The sequence below is a fragment of the Aspergillus fischeri genome, genomic scaffold (genome assembly GCF_000149645.3).
Source record: "Aspergillus fischeri NRRL 181 1099437636247 genomic scaffold, whole genome shotgun sequence".
NCBI lineage: Eukaryota > Fungi > Ascomycota > Eurotiomycetes > Eurotiales > Aspergillaceae > Aspergillus > Aspergillus fischeri.
In genome coordinates this window covers 946,812-964,767 of record NW_001509772.1, presented here as the reverse complement: position 1 = coordinate 964,767, position 17,956 = coordinate 946,812, and the positions used below count along the sequence as shown (strand labels likewise).

The window sequence follows — 17,956 nt, the reverse complement described above, 5'->3', positions numbered from 1 at the left end:
TTTGCCATGATTTCATTTCTCTGATAGATTCCTATGGGATGCACTCTTGTGATATGAATGATGTCCATGATTTGCTTATTTGCATACTTTTTCCATGCCTTTATGCTGCTGCAGTGTTTTGACTACTTTGCATGACATTTACGACTTACGATATGACGACGAGAACGAGCCGGCATGAGATTTGTCTAGGGTTCACGTGCATTTGCTTTTTGTTCTGTAAGTTCATTGATATAGCCATATGTGTACTGGTTGTACTACTACTATACGATAACAAAATCAATCCAACCTACGACGGTGTATCATCTCCTCTGCCTCCCTAATCCCCCCATTCTCCCTCGCACAGCCATCTGCCCAAACTCCGCCTCGCGCTCCCTCCGCCGCCTCCTCTCTTCCTCCCCTTCCTCCCGCTCAGCACTTGGAACCCTCGACGCGTCCCTCCCTGCGGCCTTCATCCGCTCCCACACGCCGGGATCAAGGAACGGCTGCGGCGGCTGCGACAGATCCATCTCGACAGTATGCGCTTTTGATCGGTCTGTAGGTCGTGTAGGTGTAGCTATCGAAGATAACGAAGGCTTGATGGTGATGCTGGCGGGACGGGCGTTGGGGGTTATTGTTCGGGGCACGGGGCTGGGCTTCGTGAGGGGTCGTTTGGAGGCGATGAGGAGGGAGGAAGCGGGGCGGTGGGATTGGTAGGAGGCTGTCCCTGTCCCTGTCCTTGTTGTTGATCTGCTTCCGGCTGACATTGTATACCTTTGTACCTCTAGAAATTGTATTCGATCGATCTGTATTGATGGGTTGATTGATACCTGGGCTACGAGGTGATCAACGGAGGTGAAGCTAGACCAGATGACATAATCAGTCTTGTGTCTATTATCTCATCATTGCTGGATAGGATACTAATAATGATAAGCAAGCAACCCACTCATATCCGTGGCAGTCATCAATCGCAGTAAATCAGACATAAAAAGTATGGCATGGCGTACCATAGCTAAACATAAAAGACATAAAAGCCATAGAAGAACCCAACTCCTTTGCTCCGGACCAAAATGAGACTGCGTCAACGTGGTATATGTATGATACAACTCGACATGTTCGCGTGAGATAACTGATGAATACGCCGCGGTCAGGTACTTCAGGCGATAGTTTGTGGCTCCATCCCTGACATTGCGGAGTAGGAGTACGGGAGATCGACGAGGCCGTCCAGGAGCCAGTTCAAAGGATCAAAGACCTCGTAGTTGGGCTCGAGGAATCCACTGGGGAGATTGGCCGCTCCGCTGGCGGGGGCAACTCCCAGACTGCCTTGTGCGATCATGGTAGCGGGCGCGAGACTTGGGTCAGCCGGGAGGCCGGGTGTGGAGGACGAGGTGCGCCCTGCGGGCCCTGCGGTTGACGACGCTGAAGATTCCGCGTTCGAGTCGGGATTTGTCGGGTTCTTGAGGTAAGCTGGAGTAAAAGGGGAGTATTAGTTCGGGGTCCATACTACTGCAAAGACGGTCAAGCGTACCTTCAATATTGCGGCCTTTGGTCTGTGCGTCTTCTCGCCATCGCCAGACAGAATCAAACAAAAGCGACATGCTCATGCGGCAGCGGACCTTGAGCATCAAGGTATCATCCACCTCGGCACTAATAGCGGATGTTTTCTGTTGCTGGGTACTGCCCATTCGCCACATTTGGGCCAAGACTTCCGCCAACCGTTCGGGGAGGTCGTTGCTGGACACCGATACACCCCGAATCGCCCAGATGGTTCGGTTGAAAAGAGTCTTGGTGTAGTCCATATCTATATGCGCCGCAAAGAAACTCTTGCAGAGCTTGAGGAGTGTGCAGGCTCCAGCAACCATCATCTGGTACACGTAGTAGGGCGTATAGGATAGAACTGGGCCAACATCCGTCTCCAGAGTCATAGCTGCCTCGAGGAACGACGTGGTTGCGACGTAGAGAGACAGAAGACGTTCTCGATAGTCTTTGGCTCGAGGATCGTCAAAGAATGCCGACAGGTGAAGATGGAGATTGGCAGCACGCAGAAAGAGGTCGGTTATAGCTGATCCACATTAGTGACGTTTCACCTGTCGGCACCGGCTGGGAGCGCTTACCGTCAGTCCTTGACTTGACTTGGTCCTCGAGTTCATCAAAATCCCGCGACAGAAAAGATATCAGCGTAGATCTCTCTTGGTCACTGCATAGGCCAACAGGGTCCCGCCGGTTGGTGTAGAGCGTCTTCGTGACCTTGTCGCAGAAGATTTCAATATCGAGTCTGCGTCTAATATCCTCGGGCAACTTGAAATTCGGATCCACCGACCCGCTCGCTGATAGCGTCCAGTCGTACAGAGTAGATGGTGGCTGGCCATATCCCGTTGCAACACTAGAGCCCATGAGCGCCGAGGTCAATGAAAGTAGAAAGATACGAACATACCGCTGTGCGACAACATTACAGATGGCCCACGTCCTCACCTTGTCCCTGAGCTCCTCCTCGATGAGTTCTACTCGAAACTTGCTAAAGTCCTGGGTATGGGACGGTCGGTGCAAGCCAAGCTGCATGGCAACTTGCATCATCATACCACATAACATAAATGTAGGATCCGTCGAGGTACTGCTGGTAGGGAATGGCCATGAACAGAGCAGACAAAGTGCCTTTACAACGTGGTAGCTCTGGGGAATATCCGCCAACGTACTCCATACCAGTCGTGTGACTGGGCCAGCCAGCGAGTTGAGCAGATGGGTATCTGTCTGGTACCGCCGAGCTCCAACGCTGATGATAGTCCAGAACAGTAATGGTGATACGCTGTAGTAATCATCCGGCGAACGTTGTCGGTCAAGGAACGGAAGAAAAGGATGATAGAACATGAAAAACCTGTTCTGGTAAGAACGATGCAAGAAACTCACTGTTGGGGTAAGCGGGACTCACAGGTCAAATAGCTCGGTCACTTTCTCCGGCGCAACCACCACGTCTTCAATCCGCTTGAACAGATTCCCATTTCTCATGTAGTTTGAGCCTTCAAAGCCGGAGCGCAAGTCAAGTAGGGATGCAACAGCCTCGTGAGAGCCCATGTACTGATCGGATGATATGGCGGACGGTGTGTGATATACACCCGCAGGGCTGACATGACTCGACTCTTGTTTCGGAGTGACATGTGCGGAGTGAAGGGAAGGCGCATGTTGCTGAGGGGTCATGGCAGCAGGGTTGGCTTGCACGTTGGCAATCTGCTTTCGTAACTCGATAATCTCCCGTTCCATCTCGGCATTCCGACTCCTCTTGCCAACGCGTTTGAAGTTGGACTCGATCTTGCACTCGAGCTTCAAGCGACGGCATCGTGAACAATCTGTCCATGGGTCTTGAACCACATCACATCGAAGCTATAGAATGAACCTCCTGGTCAGCATGGACTCCTTGAGGATTGAACAGCGCCAGCGACGGCAAGCGACAATCTTACCTTTTGTTGTCGACATTCGTTGCACGCTCGCTTCACAGGCTGCCTCTTCTTCTCCTCCCGCTGGTCATTGTCATCGACATCATCGACACTGCCAGGGGAGCTTTCCAGCCCCGCCATGGCGACAGTGCGCTTTTTGACTTGTCCCAAACCATCGGGACCGACAGCGGGAGAAGCAGACGAATGGCCGGTACCTCCCATTACGGGGCCGGCAGCAGCAGAAGCATTATTAGTATTCCGTGCACTTGGCTCCAGAATGTCCCCTTGCGCACCCCCGCCTCCGATTCCGCTCGACGATCCTCCGATTGACGCCAGGCTGGGAACGTTGACGATTACTGGACACGCGGCAGCCGATAAAGCTTGGGCGAAGAAAAATTACTTTCCCCGGACTGGCTGTCGCGCGCAAGGTCTTTTGACCAGGAAGAAGGATCCAGCGCCAGGAATAAATGCAAGAAAAAATTGATATAAACAAGTCTTTTCCTGAAGAAGATAATTTCAATCAGAAAATTCAAGTACCCAGCCAGTTGACTCTTCGTGCGACTCGATAGACCCCTCAGCAGTGGATGAGTAACAAGCGGGGGAGAGACGAGAGACTGTCCGATCTCGCACCGACTCACGTGTTGGATCCACGTGACTAAGACCTACCACCACTGTGTACTCCGTAGAACAACTGGATATGGGTCTAGGACGCTCCTAACGTCGAATTAGTTGTATTGAGCAGTGCGTCTTTGGTGACTTCTGTGGTTGTTGGTATACTTCATTATGAAGCCTACCATAGCCACCATGTGAAGGGTATATTCGGAGACTCAACCGGGAGTTGATGGCTGCCTGAAGGCGCTAAGGCATCTAACATAGAGATGGAGTCTAGCCAATTACCATGAAAGCTCTCGACATCTGCAACGTATCTACACTGTTCTTACTAGTTAATGAGATTAATTGCTATGCGGAGACCCCAATGTGTTGGCTTCTAGAATTCTTCCACGGGTCACCGTGTCAGACTCCTCACCGGTGCCGATGGTTCAGCGCTCAGCTAAGCCCGACTAAGCCTCCGAAGTCTGATTGATGACCATCCAATAATGATTTCTTGTTTGGACCCTTGATATAGGTCCAGCATATGATTGAACTGATCCGAGGGGGCTGTGTCTCGCCAACTCGTTGCCCCAGACAGCCCTCGCCCTGCACTGCCTTGCCCGGTGCTCAGGAGTACCCACTAGGTACTTCAGTAGGCTGGTCAAGATAACAGGAGCTGTCTGATACCGAAGAGCTTCACACCTTGGAGCGCTGCAGTCCTATGACCGGATCAGGTATTTCATGATCTTTATCGTTTCTGAACTGAGGTTCTTGATGGCTTAGCCTTAGTGATGATGTCGTTGACCTGTACCCGAAACCTGGTGAAGTAGTCCCGAGTAACATTTAAAGAGCTCACTCCACTCCCTGCAAAGATATCTCTTCCTTAGCAAGTTTGATGACTCTAATTCGCATATATCCGCCAACATGACTATCACTGAAGAGCTCGTCAAAGGTAAGGCTGCAGAGGATTCTGATCGACCATCTTCCGAGCAACCACCCGGCTATGACCAGATTGACGAGCAACCATCAACAATCCCACCGCTGAATCTGTCGTACAATGCCGGGCTCCCCATGTCAACAACCGTCACCAGGGACCAGTGTGTCGCTCATCTCAAATTCATCGCGGCGCTAGCGGACCTGCGTGATAGTGTGGCCGGGAACGATGGCCTCTTCGGCCTCCATGACCCGCCACAGACCGAGTTCCCTGACCACGTCGATGAGGTTCGGGCTCGCATGAGAGAAAAGAGATGGGCTGTCTATACGGCTAGAGCAGTTGATCGTTACACGAAGTGGTGGGAGACGTGCGTCCCAAGCAGCAGGCCATGCGCTCGCCTTAAGGACCTGGAGCATGAGAGCTATGATCACATTACCCAAGGCAACCACCTGCTATCTTGGTCCAAGGATTCGCTGCCCCCTTTAGGTGAGTGATCGATACATAGTTTTCTCATATACCTATTTTCCATCAGATTGGTAGTGGCGTCGAGTAGTGCTAACAGGAGCAGATGTCCTCATGGTATGGCATGCGCATATGCTGAACCCCAGAGCCTTCCTCGAGGACTGCATTCGGTCTGGGAAGATGAGCCTCTGGGCAGGCGGCTTCCCCTGGGAAACGATCAATGATTGTATCGATAACCGAACCCTAGAGTATGACGCGGGGGATCGCGCGAGGGTCCGTTTCAACGGCATGACGCGCTTTGCATGGGACAACCTGCACGACCCCCTGGAGAAGTTAATCGAGTGTCCCGCTTGTGAGAATACAGTATCGGTACCTTGGACTCGAGGCAGAATCTCCCTCCCGATTCAGACGGCGTTTGACAAGTTCGACGGCTATGCAGACAAGAACTTCAACGTAAAATGCCCAAAGTGCGGCTCGACAGTCGACCACGAGCTGCTGAGAGTCCGAAAATTCAGAAGGGATGTCGTGGATTGGCTGAAAGAGAAAGTACCGATGCCAGGGACACTGTACAATTTGCGTGGAATCCCGGAATCGATCAGAGGGAGCCGAAATCGTCAACACTCGACGTTCCCCAACCGATTCGTCGAGACATTGGGCAATGACCTCCTTGACTATACCGACGCACGGCAAGCACGCTGCACGACTGTCAGCCAGCTGCGCGACCAGCTCGAAAACAAGCTCAAGGATTGGCAAATCATGCGACTGGCAAACAACAGGAAGCCTCTGAGGGAAGATGGAGTAGCCTTTCGTCGCATGATGTCCCATTACTGGAATAATACCGGACCCTTTGCTCTAGATCTGGTTGGGGCCGTTATCCGACAGGGGACATTCGTCCAGAAGATGGATCACATCGACTGGCTGCACTCGCCCACCGTGATGGCAACCATGGACCGCCTGATACGCAAATACCATGTGTTCTTCCACATCATGGCGTCAAATCCGCGACGCATGGCCGTCCCCACCCTCGACGTGGACCTCGCCTGGCACACGCATCAGCTTGCCCCCCAGCGGTACTTCAAGTACTCCGTCCACCAAACAAATTCGCATATCAGGATAGCCACCTTCATCGATCACGACGACAAAGTCGACGAGAATCGGCTCTCCGATGGCTTCGAATGGACCAGCAAGATATACAGGAAGCTAACCGACGGCGAGATCTACAGCGAGTGCACATGCTGGTACTGCGAGGCCATCCGTGCGCCCGACCTCCGGGGCGGCCCTTTCGTTTCCTCCGCAGCGGCCAAAGCCCGCGAAGCCGCTGCCAATCTCCACAACAGACAGGACATCTCGTCCGACCCAGAAAAGAACCCACACATCTCCGCTCACAACGCCGTTCGAGCCGAGACCAGGGACAAGATGCTCGGCATCGACCCTCGAAGGGTACAGGCCCTGAAACTCCGTCACAATTACGAGAAGGCGCGCCGACGTGCCGAGAAGAGAAATCGCAAACTCGGCAAAACTGACGATCCCAAGAGACGTTCCTCGTCATCTGCAGCAGACGCCAATATGTACGCCGCTCCCGTGGTCTGGGGTGTCCCGATGGTCGTGCCCTACTACGGACCTTACATGTGTGACCCGTGCGTGAACCCTGACGCTTATGCATCAAACCCGACCTGTATGAGCACCATTGCAGGAGATCATGGGAACTGTTGTGCAGGCACATGTGGGGGCGGTGTCGCGGCTGGAGGCTGCTGTGGCCTGGGAGTGTCATGCAGTGGAGGAGGTGGATGTGGTGGTGGTGGGGGTGGTGGAGGAGGAGGGTGTGGAGGGGGAGGAGGAGGAGGCGGAGGAGGATGTGGAAGCGGTAGCTGAGACCATGCTTATATCCCATGCGCGTCTTTGATTTTGAGATTTCTGATGATAATGACTTCCTAATTGCTTCTAATATGCGCGTTCGATGCCTGTAGTGTTGCTCCAATTGTCTACAGCCAAATTCATAAAACTGAAAGAGTTGCCAAACTGCAGGATAGCATTCCGTAACGAAAGTCGAGACTCGGTCTCATGGGTATCCAAATATCGAGCGTGAAATCAGAATTCCGAAGCGCTGCCCCAGAAGGATGCATGTATGTATATCGAGTCGAATGTATCCAGGAAACAGTCCCAAACAGCGGTATGGATACTTCAATGAATGCTTCAAGTGGACAGAATATGAAAGATGAAAAACGGAAACCAAGACTAGCCTACATCAAAACACATCTAGATCGCCTTTTGCTCCTTTCGTAGATCGTTTGTTCGTTCCACTCCTCTATACGTCTTCGCCACAGCTCATTCGCTGATGTGGACGACAGTGTAGGATCTGTGGATACTCGGCGATTAAGAGGTTGTATTCCTGTTGATGGCAACCGGATGTCATGAGATTGTGAGCGTCGAGTTGCCGACCTGTGGACACCATGTAGTCGGCTGCTATTTCGCACGGTTGCCGGATCAATGAATTCAGAACCTGAAACCTGCAGGTTGGGAGACGAGACCGAAAATGGATAATGATTCATTCCCTGGGGTATGGTAAGAGCTGCAGATGCATCGAATTGCCAGTCGTGATGTAAAAAGGGCTGGTCGATCACAGGTTGCGCTTGCAAGGGGGCCGGCGCAGGACGTATTGGAAAGGGTGAATGGGTTGGAGTGTGAGTACCATCTACTCCTGCTGATGGCTCCTCGACATTGGTAGGTGAACGCGGACGTGCTTCTGGGATTTCAGTTTGATGTGAACGGCTGGCAGAACGGTCTCTCCTTCGAAAAATATCGTCTGGTCGTAAACTTTGATGACGGGTTTCGGAATCCCTTCTTCTCCGGGCCCATAGGGAGCCAGCGACGGTGTTCAGCCTCTGCGGGGGAGTTGCAGAAGTTCCTTCCTGGGACACGTTGTCCCAGCGAGTAGTTTGCGATCTCCGGACTGAAGTAGGCGCGACGCCAACTCTCAAAGACGGTTCAGTTCTCGTGGGAAGAAGAGTCCTCCTAAGATACTCCGGAAGTGGAGCGTCAGGCTCACTGGAATAAGGAGGGGGTGGAGGAACCCAGTTGTCGGCATCACTTTCGTGAGGGATTTGAAACGCCTCGGGCACCTGCGGTATTCGCCTCTCATTCTGTATTCGGCTCCATCGATCACGGTACAAAGGGTTGTATCGCCCACGACTCGACGATGCAGCCGTAGCAGCACGACGCAATGTGTCTTGAGAGCGTGGTTGCGTGTTGTCGTAGGGAGAGTCGGGTATTGGAGGCGTTTCGTTATCATTTGAGGAGCTGGAGAAGAAGGAACTATGCCTCCGAGGACTGAAGGACAATATATGGTGATTTTCGCGATTTATAGATGTGCGAGTCTCTCGAGCAGCAGCTCTTACTTGTTGAGATGCGGCATCACTGCGATGCAGGAGGGTTCGCCTCCTTTCCAATTCCACTTCGGTGTCCAAACTCGAATTCGGCTCGCTCAGTAGTTTTGGTTCTGCTTCCCCGATCTCAATACTAACCTCGGTGATTTGTCCGTTGGTTGTAGACCGCTCAAAGTCCAAGAGAAGGACTCTTCCACCGTCAACTGGGACATCTTCATCGCCGATCGTAGGCGGCCTGACGCCCCCAGGAGCCACTGCCACCAGGCGACGTTGTCCGACCATAGAGTGTGCGTACCGGACCCAGCGGGCTGCGGTCATTCCGGGCATGTCGCTCATCTTGTGTCCGCTGACTATTGTTTTGGGCTTGTCGATCGTCCACTCCAACCGGAGTGCATTATTATGCGGCAGACTGCCCAAATTTCTCATCGAATGGTGTTGAGGGGCACTAGGTGAGGCTTGCGTTTCTCCAGTCGAACCAGCAATATCAAGTCGACTTGGTACTCCGTACACCCAAAGGCCGGAATCCCGGAATCCCAACGCAACGAGCTCGCCTTGGCCGTCAGCGGAGGGAAGCATTGTCGGTAATGCCTCCTGCAATGTGTTGGCCGAAATGGGTCCCACAAAATACGTTGTTCCGGAGTTTGCATTGGTGACCCCAAACGCTCTGAAAGCTCGGATCCGGCGGTCATACCCCAGAATCCAGCTGCCCTCGCCCTCTGCATGAAGTGGCAGTAAGCACGCGTGGCTGTAACCAGATATCAGGTCCGGGAAGAGGATCTGGGTCGTCCACATCCGAACTTGGACCTCTCTCGGGGATGATTCGGTGTCTGGGTCAGTGTAGAAGGGCACTGTTATAGTGACCAGGCTGCTACTGGCGTTCTCAGCAGAAGAACCAATCAGCATGACGCCGTCAGACGAGAACGAGATTGCGTCGACCCCATCGCAGCGGACAGCTCTGCGTTCAGTGGTGAGAGCTCCCTCTCTGATAGCGTACATTTCGATTTTGTCACTGTAGGCGACTGCCAGGACGCCTCCGCTGGGGGAAAGCGCCAAAGCTCGGGGAACTTCTGTCAACTTAAGGTCTTGGATCAATGAAGCTTCTTCATTTGTTAGACTATAAATATTGATTTGGTGATCAGAAGAGACAACTGCAAGGAGGGAACCATCATCGAGAATGGTGGCGTTGAGGGGTCGTCTCCATATTTTGAGCTCATGCTTTACGGCAGCGGAATCAGAAGTTACGTCGAGGACAACAATCCTTGAAGAACTGATGCAGAGGATCATCTGAGCATTGGGCGAAAAAGCAAAACGAAAAGCCTCGCCCTGCGGAAAAGCTGTTGAAGAGCTCATCGACGTTGAGATGAGTTTGATCAGAGTTTGACGAGGTCTGAGAAAGACCTCGAACGCATTTCGCCTGACCTCTGATAAGAATCGGCGTTTGAGACATGCCAAGTTCTCCGGGTTAGCTGCACTGGAGATAGATTCTCCCGTCATGGAGAATGATGGACATCGAGACAAGTGATGCGCATACAGTGCGGCACAGTCCGAGATGCGCCTCCATTTTCGATTGAGCAAGGCAAGACTCGCGAAAGTGTTGGCATCAACAAGGTATAGAATCCTATGTGGACCATTAGCGCAATTTCTCTCATCCTGTCGCGGAGGACACGCATGAACGACAACATCTTTAACGCATTGCGAGCTGAACTTCAGGTCACTTACTGCTCAATCACACTGCGAGGTAAAAGACCAAAAGGCGCCGAGTTCTGTTCACGAGCCTCCTTTTCGGATCTTATGCACGGCTGACACTCTTCCCGTACAGGACAGGAGCCCTCTACCCGCTCGCCGCTCGGCATCCGAACATCCTGGTCCATGATAGTTGCATGGAGACATCTACGTCCGGTAGAATAAGACCATGTCTGTAGCCAGATCAATTCAATTCAGCTCCAGACAATTATGAGGATCTTCCTTTCCCCAAGAAGCGAGTAGACTAGTGGTATAGCAAAAAATCCAGAGTGACATTTGACGTGTGTTTTAGGGGAAGATGCAAGGATAAAGGCGCCAATGCGGGCACCAAGCGGTGCTTGTGGCTGTGTTTGCACGCCAACGGTGATCTAATACTTAGCTACCTCGAGGGCGCGTCTGGGAGGTGTTTCAGAAGCGCGCAGAGTCAGAAGGATTGGGGATAAGACATCGTATGTGACGATGTTATACTCCACCAGGTGGATAGGTATCATTTGAAGATGGTAGAAAGATGAAGACGATAACAAGATCGGACCCTGGCGATCGAACTGGCCTGCTCGATACTCTATCTGTCTAGTCTTGGTATCACTTCAGAACAATAACTGGATAAAAATAGGCTCAGAGGCACGTGGTTGGCCTCACTGCTGAGTCAGCATCCCGATAAGGAAGAGGAAAAATGCAAAAAAGAAAAAGAGGAGAAAAAAGTGCCGACAAGAAAGAAGAAAGGAAGAGCGCAAAAGCAAAACAGAGGGATGACAGGAGAAAACCAAAACCCAAAAAGAGAGCAGAAAAACTAGTCAGAGTCGATCAATCGATCAATCACCGTCGGCATTTTTGCAGCCACTTCCCCCGCATATCAGTCTCATTCGTCAAGCTCGGCTGATACACTGGTGGATATCCTCCTGCCTTTACTACTTGGCCGGAACTGTGAGGGATTCGGCAGTTTCCGATACCAATTTTGCCTCTCCTACCCCATAGTTCAGGTCATGACGGGCTACGGACGGCTCTGCAATTGTTAGAACCAGTCAAGTTCGTATTTCTTGGCTTCATTCTGGCTTCACCCTCGATGTCGTCCGCAGAGTCGTCTTTGCGCTAGTTGCTGTGCCGGTGATTGGCTCAGTGACTCCCTGGGAAGTCATTACTATTATTACCTACAGGATATTGGACTACGACCTTTCGAGCTCTTGAGAGCTATTACTTTACCACTACCTTACAGTTCGCGACTACTAGGTAGTCCAGTAGTGTGGTATTTGCTTCCACGCGAGTGTCCATTATCAAGCTTCCGCAACCGTACCGTCTCGTCCTTCCACTCCGTCGGCGTTTCAAACGCCAGCCGTGGAGGACCCTGTGGGACCCTCAATTGGTGCTTCACAATTGGTGACATATAGTCCCTGTCTTGCGTTGCTCTGATATTCCTTTCATGACTCAACATGCCTCCTGCGACTACCCAGAATAGCTCAACGCAGAAACATGCTTCCCCCAGTTTCAACGCCGGGGCCAGACCATACAGATCACACAAAGTCAGGGCTTGCGATCTCTGCAGAAAGCGCAAATCCCGATGCACAGTAGACATTCCCGGCCAATCATGCCTGCTCTGCCGGGTTCAAGGTGCCGACTGTCATTATCAGGAGGAACCCCTTCCGGACGCTTCGGTCTCCAATGGCTCTGACTCTAAACGATGGTCTGTCGACCAGGTCAGTGAGGGCTTGGGTACGGGACACAAACGCAAGCGTACTCCCGATACTACTATCTCCTCTCCTAATCCATCTCGAAGGCGTGAGAGCTTCAGTCGGCCGCGTGCCTATTCTGATAGTCGCGGAACCGACCGCAGACGCAATGGAACAGAAGACCCCCACAATGAATCCGTCTTCATTGTCGGACCCGTGGTGGCCGACGATGCGCAGGTGATCGAGAAATTCATGCCCCCGGAAGAGCGATCCAGCAAGTCTGTGGAGCCAAAGAGTCACCCGTACAACGTCTACTCGAGCGATCCGCGCAAACCGATCCTCTACACCACCGTCTCCAGGCGGAGACAGGGTATGCGGGTCGGTGTTCCCCCAGGCGAAAACCAGAAGGAAATCCTTGAACAGATTCTTGGACCTTTCAAACATGATCTAGTCAGGCTGTATGTTTCTCTTCTAAGCCATCTGTCATGGTCTCCAATCGACTAACATATATCGCCAGTTTCCTGGATAGGTTCAACATAGCTTTCCCGATATTTGATGGAGAAAGCTTCTGGGAAGCATATATATCGGAGTCACCAGGCGAACCCCCGGCGTCGCTTCTCTGTCAAGTGTACTCCATGTCATTAGTCTACTGGAAGCACACGCCTAAGCTCGCATGCCATCCGAAACCAGATGTTCGGTATGCCGTGAACATGACGGTAGCCGCCCTCCACGAGGAATTCTCCGCACCTGGCCTATCAACGATCAGCGCTGCTCTAGTAGATTTGACCGGACGTCCGATCTTTTCGATGACGGGTAACGCCATCAGTTGCGGTCGACTTGTCGCACTAGCTCATTGCTTGGGCCTCAACCGGGACCCTAGCAACTGGAAGCTGTCTCCCCAGGAGAAGAACAATCGTATTCGTTTATGGTGGGGCGTTGTCATCCATGACCGTTGGTAAGCTCTTCCCCGTCTAGCCTCTAAATTGACGTAGATACTAACGCCCATCAAGGGGAAGCTTTGGACATGGAGTTCCTCCTCAAATCGCCAAGAATCAATACGACGTTCCTCTTCCGACCATCGACGTGCTGGTGCCACCAACGAGCCGCACCACAGAACGAGTGAGGGCAGCCCACTGTCACATCTGCCTTTGCCGGTTGACGGAGATTCTGGGAGAGTTACTGCCGCTTGTTTACGGTCTGCAGCATAGCCTACCACGCGAGACGACTAAAAAGCTGCGACAGATTCGGACCGACCTCGACATGTGGGAAGACTCTCTTCCTGACTGGCTCAGAACACCGGTGCACCATAGCTCAGAGTCTCGAGTGTCAGGAATCAGTAGCCTGCAGTTGTCCTTCCTGGCAGTTAAGATGCTGGTGAGCAGAGTCGAGCTCAAGGTACGTCGTTGTGAACTGCATATGTCCTTGCTCCAGGCATTGTGCTCTAATACGTCCCATGCAGGAAGTGAATAATGCCGAGACGGACAACCCAGAAGCCCGCCGGTACTTCCAGACCGAGTGTCGAAAATCAGCAGAGGAGATTGTGCGATTTATCTCGTCTCTGCGCAAGCAAAACTTTCAAGAATTCTGGCTACCATGTACGTCCACCTTAATTAGGATTTTCCCAACCCACCAAGCTCTTGATCTATCGTTCTATGCTAACCCTCCGTTAGACAGCGCATTCCACCTCACATCAACCGCCACGCTCCTCGTCCGCTGCGCACTAGAAACAACAGACAGCGAAGTAGCCCGCTCCTGCCTCGCAAACGTCGAAACATTCCGGAGCATCCTGCGCCGCGTCAGAGAAGAAGAAGACTGGGATGTCGCCGACATGTGCCTCGATCACTGCGAACGCATCCTCAACCGCCTCGCTGCCAACGGAGGCACCGCAGACCCGACCCTCAACCCCTCGACCGGTCAATACGACAACCGTATCGTGAATCCAGCAGCCATCTCGCTCCCTGTCTCGCTCCCTGAAACGCAAACCAACAACGATATCGTGGACGACATGATGTCTATCTCGGGGACATTTGGAACCATGGATGGTTTCCCCTTTGACATGACGGGAATTTGGGATGTATCTGTCTTTCAGGATGTCAATCTCACGTAGTACATACACGCATAATGTAATTGGGCTGAACTGAAGGGTGTGGGTGGATTTCTCTCTGTTTTTTTGAATTATACCCGATTGAAAGGCTTACGTGAGGTTGTTGGGCTTGTATTTAGCCAGCAATACCTGCTGATCAAAAGCTTGGAGGAACATACCTACTATTTGCTCCTTTGCAGAGTTGAGTGAGATTACTCCGTAGATACCTCGGCATTAAAAGAATTTTCCAATTTATACACAATAAGAATCAACCAATGCGCTATTTAACAAATACCCCCATGATGCTCAGGAGCCCAAAGAACCATCTAGAGATGAACCCCTCACCCAGACGAGGATTACGGATATACATTATAGGACAGAAGAGAAGGAATGGGTTTGCCACAGGTCGTCAAGCATTACAGCCGCAGACATCCTCTTACTGCTTACCAGCACCAAACATGCTGGTGAAGGAGCCCTTCATCATTTTCATCTGTTCCTGACGAGCCTTCTCCTCTTCAGCGGCCATTTCCGCAAGCCACTTCTCTCCATTCTCACGGATCTCCTTCTCAATCATCTCATAGTTCTTCTGGCCTCGTTCACGGATCTGGTCCCAGAGCATCTTGCCTTGAGCCAGGCCCTCAGATGGGCTCTGTTCGCCGTCCAGCGTGCGGGTAGACTTCAAGCCCAGAGCAGATGCCAGGCTGCCGACTCCACGCTTGGGCCGTCTCTTTTGCTCTTCCTCCATTTCCTTTTCGAACTTCTCACGCATGATCTTCTCGCGCTTGGCGAATTCAACAGGGATGGAAGTACCCTCGAATGATTTCAATACAGGGCGCACATCTTCGATACCCATACCGGCAATGTATTCAAGGAAGGGAATCAGTGCAACGAGGTTCTTGTCCTTGGGGTCACCAAGCCACTTGTCCAGAATGATGGCATTCTCGGGCTGCAGGCGCGCATGCTCCTCCTTGGTATCGATCAGGATCACCTTGGACAGATCGCGGTTCAGGTATGACAGGTCCTACAGATATGTTAGTGAGTTCTGTTTTAAAAGGCTAGGTCTGAGCTATCCTGGCCTACCTTGATGTATTCACCATCCTTGTACCTGGTAGCTTCTCTGAACAGTGGCCAACGGATGATACGGTAGGGGTCGAGCTTCCGGAGAACCTGATCCGCCATCATACTGGGGACACTAGTGAAGAGAACAAGCTCGTAGTACTGGTTCAGGTAACGAAGGAAGTAGTCGACACCTGGCCGCTTGGCAATGCGCCATCCGTGTTCACGGCTCCACTCACTATGCACAAGCAGATCCTCCAGACTGAGAACAAGCGTGTAAGGTTGGCGGAGATTGGGATCCTCATCAGGGAGCAGCTTCGGGAAAGCGGGATCCTTGTAGTAGCTGGTGATATCGCTCAAACGGGCCTTCATGCGGTTATACCATGACGAGAAGCTCCAGCCGGATGGAATGTCGGGGTGCGCCTTCGCTTCTTCTTCGGTCTCCCAGTTCCGTCCCAAGTAAGCCACTCCTCCAGCGCCAGCTAAGAGGAAAAAGGCGTACATCAAGTTGGCCATACGAGCCCTGCGGCGATCGAGCGAGGAGACGTAGCCATCCTTGGGAATATCGCCTCGGCCATCATCGGTATAATCTTCGGAACGCGAAGGGTCCTCTGTGAGATTCAACGAAGTCTGTCCAGATTTCTTCGTATGACCTTCTAATTCTGCGGCAAGAGTGGACGGGATACCCTGAGTGAGGTCAGGAAGCGGTTGTTGAGGTTTTGATTCGGTCTGCAGAGGATTCAAGAATTAGAGGAGTCTGGAACAGTTCAGAGAATCAAACGCTTACAGCTTCAGAAGCCTCCGGCGCAGCGTTCCCCGCTGGATCCGCCTTTGTATCGAACTCTGTTTGTTCCGCCGAGTATTCTGGTTTTGGAGTAGACGAGGGCTGTTCGGACTGCGAAGGCTTGACGGATTCTGGAAGCTTATAAGGAGCCTTGGGCTTAGTGCTCTTTGCGTACCATCGCGATTTCGGGACTGAGACAGCTGATACGCGGATAGTGGAAGTAAGGACGCTGGACCTCGTTAAAGGTAGTACAGCACGGCTAAGCATAATGACGATGAGAAGACGGAGCACCTAATAGTCAGAGATAAGAGAAGGCAGCGCACTCATGCTCCGCTTGGGAAGAATCCAGATAGATCTAATAAAGACAGACAACCAGCTGATCAGATGGAAAAAGTTGCCTGTCCTGATAATTGGCATATGATTAGAAGTTGTCTCGTTCCAGAGGACCTTCAGAAAAGTTGGAAGCGCTCGCATACGGCGGGCGGCAGAATCCATTAACGCAGCCCTTTCCACCGGTCTTAAAATCCGCCATCTTCCGCCAACTTTGGTACTTCTTCTCTTCTTCTTCTTTTCTTCTTCAGTTTTGAAAGTTGATTCAACCCAGATTAATTTGACCCAACAAGCTCTCATATCATGCATGCCGGGTTGTATTAGCTGGGAAGACTGAAGATTCTCTTCTATCCCACTCCCAAGAGCCGCAGCAAAGGTTTCCAGTGAAGCTGCAGCCCCGTTCGTGGGATACAAATATTTCTTTCCTCGCAAGATATATCTGGCCTCTAATGTATACTCCCTTCAGGAGCTCTTGTTCCTTAAGAAGTGACTAATCCTCAGTTAAGTACAAAAATGGCATGAACACAGAATTTGACCTAAGGCCATTCTCCTTCCCTTAAATATCCACAACGTACTTGTACCTAGCCTCGGGCTTCCATTATCTGCCAACATGGATTCCCTCTCAGATGCTTTTGGGAAGGTAAAGATCGAGGGCCCGCCACCCGAACCCGATACAAGTGAGAATCAAGAGGACGAGGACATCCTGAAGGAGGAGTCCATTCCTCCAACGCCCTTTCGCTTCCTCGATCTTCCTTCCGAGATTCGTCTGCGCATATATGACCTGGTTCTATTCACACCTTATCGTTTGAAACCGCGGCGAGCCAATGGAAGTGTAGGCGCCTCAGCAAAGAATCCTCCCATCGCTCCCTTTCGGGTCCGTGTCGCTCTGTTCCTCGTGTGCCGGCGTATCCACGATGAGGCTACGGATTATTTCTACTCTGCGCTGACTTTCCGCCTGTTCCCAATTCAGGATTGGTCCCGCACGCCAACTGTCAGAGCTTTGCCAGCAAGACACAAGGCGTCCGTGAGGACAATCGAGCTGATTCTGGGCTCCAGTTGGACCTCGCCTCCTCGGGAGTGGGTGGTGAACAATCGGTTGGGGCTGGAAAAGATGGTGTGCGTTCGAACGTTGAAGGTGTTCCTTGAATGCGATCCATCGCATCCTGTTTTTGAAGGCTTTCGCATATCTCCAGGCTTCTACACCGATTTTGCGGGCAAGATCCTCAAGCAGGTTCTGGAGAGATTGCCCCATGTGATACAAGTGGAATTTGATGGTTACCCATCTGTCTCCAAAAGCGGAAGCCTAATGAAGCGCCTGGTACATGAGGCGAGGGCAGCTCAGAAAAAGATTCTCTGGGGACCCGAGCGAGGATGGACAGACTGGGATAGTGAGGGTGAACAAAAACCGAATCAAGTGGAATTTGAAGAAGCCGACTGCCAGAATTCAGTGCAATAAATAGTGACACAACGTCTGGCTAAGGATTTTCTCGAGGCGCAGTGGACCTTGGACCTTTCACATAGA

The 17,956-nt window shown here is 51.9% G+C and overlaps 7 protein-coding genes across 7 annotated transcripts, besides 1 other annotated feature; 3 read left to right on the top strand and 4 right to left on the bottom strand.

Annotated features, from left to right (window-relative positions):
* Positions 1 to 145: 145 nt before the first annotated feature.
* NFIA_035820 (uncharacterized protein) lies at positions 146 to 506 on the bottom strand (the record flags this gene model as incomplete). The annotated part of the gene is made up of 2 exons (XM_001265910.1): positions 146 to 214; positions 342 to 506. The coding sequence occupies 2 exons, from the start codon at positions 504 to 506 to the stop codon at positions 146 to 148; spliced, it is 234 nt and encodes a 77-aa protein (XP_001265911.1).
* Positions 507 to 1,132: 626 nt separating this feature from the next.
* Positions 1,133 to 3,626, bottom strand: NFIA_035810 (putative C6 transcription factor (Leu3); the record flags this gene model as incomplete). Its single annotated transcript, XM_001265909.1, has 6 exons — positions 1,133 to 1,443; positions 1,505 to 2,038; positions 2,091 to 2,359; positions 2,411 to 2,848; positions 2,903 to 3,351; positions 3,429 to 3,626. 6 exons carry the CDS (start codon positions 3,624 to 3,626, stop codon positions 1,133 to 1,135), a joined length of 2,199 nt encoding a protein of 732 aa, XP_001265910.1.
* Positions 3,627 to 4,919: 1,293 nt separating this feature from the next.
* NFIA_035800 (uncharacterized protein) lies at positions 4,920 to 7,294 on the top strand (the record flags this gene model as incomplete). Its single annotated transcript, XM_001265908.1, has 3 exons — positions 4,920 to 5,415; positions 5,498 to 7,032; positions 7,109 to 7,294. 3 exons carry the CDS (start codon positions 4,920 to 4,922, stop codon positions 7,292 to 7,294), a joined length of 2,217 nt encoding a protein of 738 aa, XP_001265909.1.
* A 337-nt stretch (positions 7,295 to 7,631) lies between these two features.
* NFIA_035790 (F-box domain protein) lies at positions 7,632 to 10,268 on the bottom strand (the record flags this gene model as incomplete). Its single annotated transcript, XM_001265907.1, has 1 exon — positions 7,632 to 10,268. One exon carries the CDS (start codon positions 10,266 to 10,268, stop codon positions 7,632 to 7,634), a length of 2,637 nt encoding a protein of 878 aa, XP_001265908.1.
* Positions 10,269 to 11,944: 1,676 nt separating this feature from the next.
* On the top strand, positions 11,945 to 14,288 carry NFIA_035780 (putative C6 transcription factor; the record flags this gene model as incomplete). The annotated part of the gene is made up of 5 exons (XM_001265906.1): positions 11,945 to 12,639; positions 12,699 to 13,136; positions 13,192 to 13,576; positions 13,641 to 13,776; positions 13,852 to 14,288. 5 exons carry the CDS (start codon positions 11,945 to 11,947, stop codon positions 14,286 to 14,288), a joined length of 2,091 nt encoding a protein of 696 aa, XP_001265907.1.
* Positions 14,289 to 14,700: 412 nt separating this feature from the next.
* On the bottom strand, positions 14,701 to 16,371 carry NFIA_035770 (protein translocase subunit TIM50; the record flags this gene model as incomplete). The annotated part of the gene is made up of 3 exons (XM_001265905.1): positions 14,701 to 15,285; positions 15,345 to 16,049; positions 16,108 to 16,371. 3 exons carry the CDS (start codon positions 16,369 to 16,371, stop codon positions 14,701 to 14,703), a joined length of 1,554 nt encoding a protein of 517 aa, XP_001265906.1.
* Positions 16,372 to 16,654: 283 nt separating this feature from the next.
* Positions 16,655 to 16,683: a microsatellite.
* A 361-nt stretch (positions 16,684 to 17,044) lies between these two features.
* Positions 17,045 to 17,890, top strand: NFIA_035760 (uncharacterized protein; the record flags this gene model as incomplete). Its single annotated transcript, XM_001265904.1, has 1 exon — positions 17,045 to 17,890. The coding sequence occupies one exon, from the start codon at positions 17,045 to 17,047 to the stop codon at positions 17,888 to 17,890; it is 846 nt and encodes a 281-aa protein (XP_001265905.1).
* Between the last annotated feature and the right edge of the window lie 66 nt (positions 17,891 to 17,956).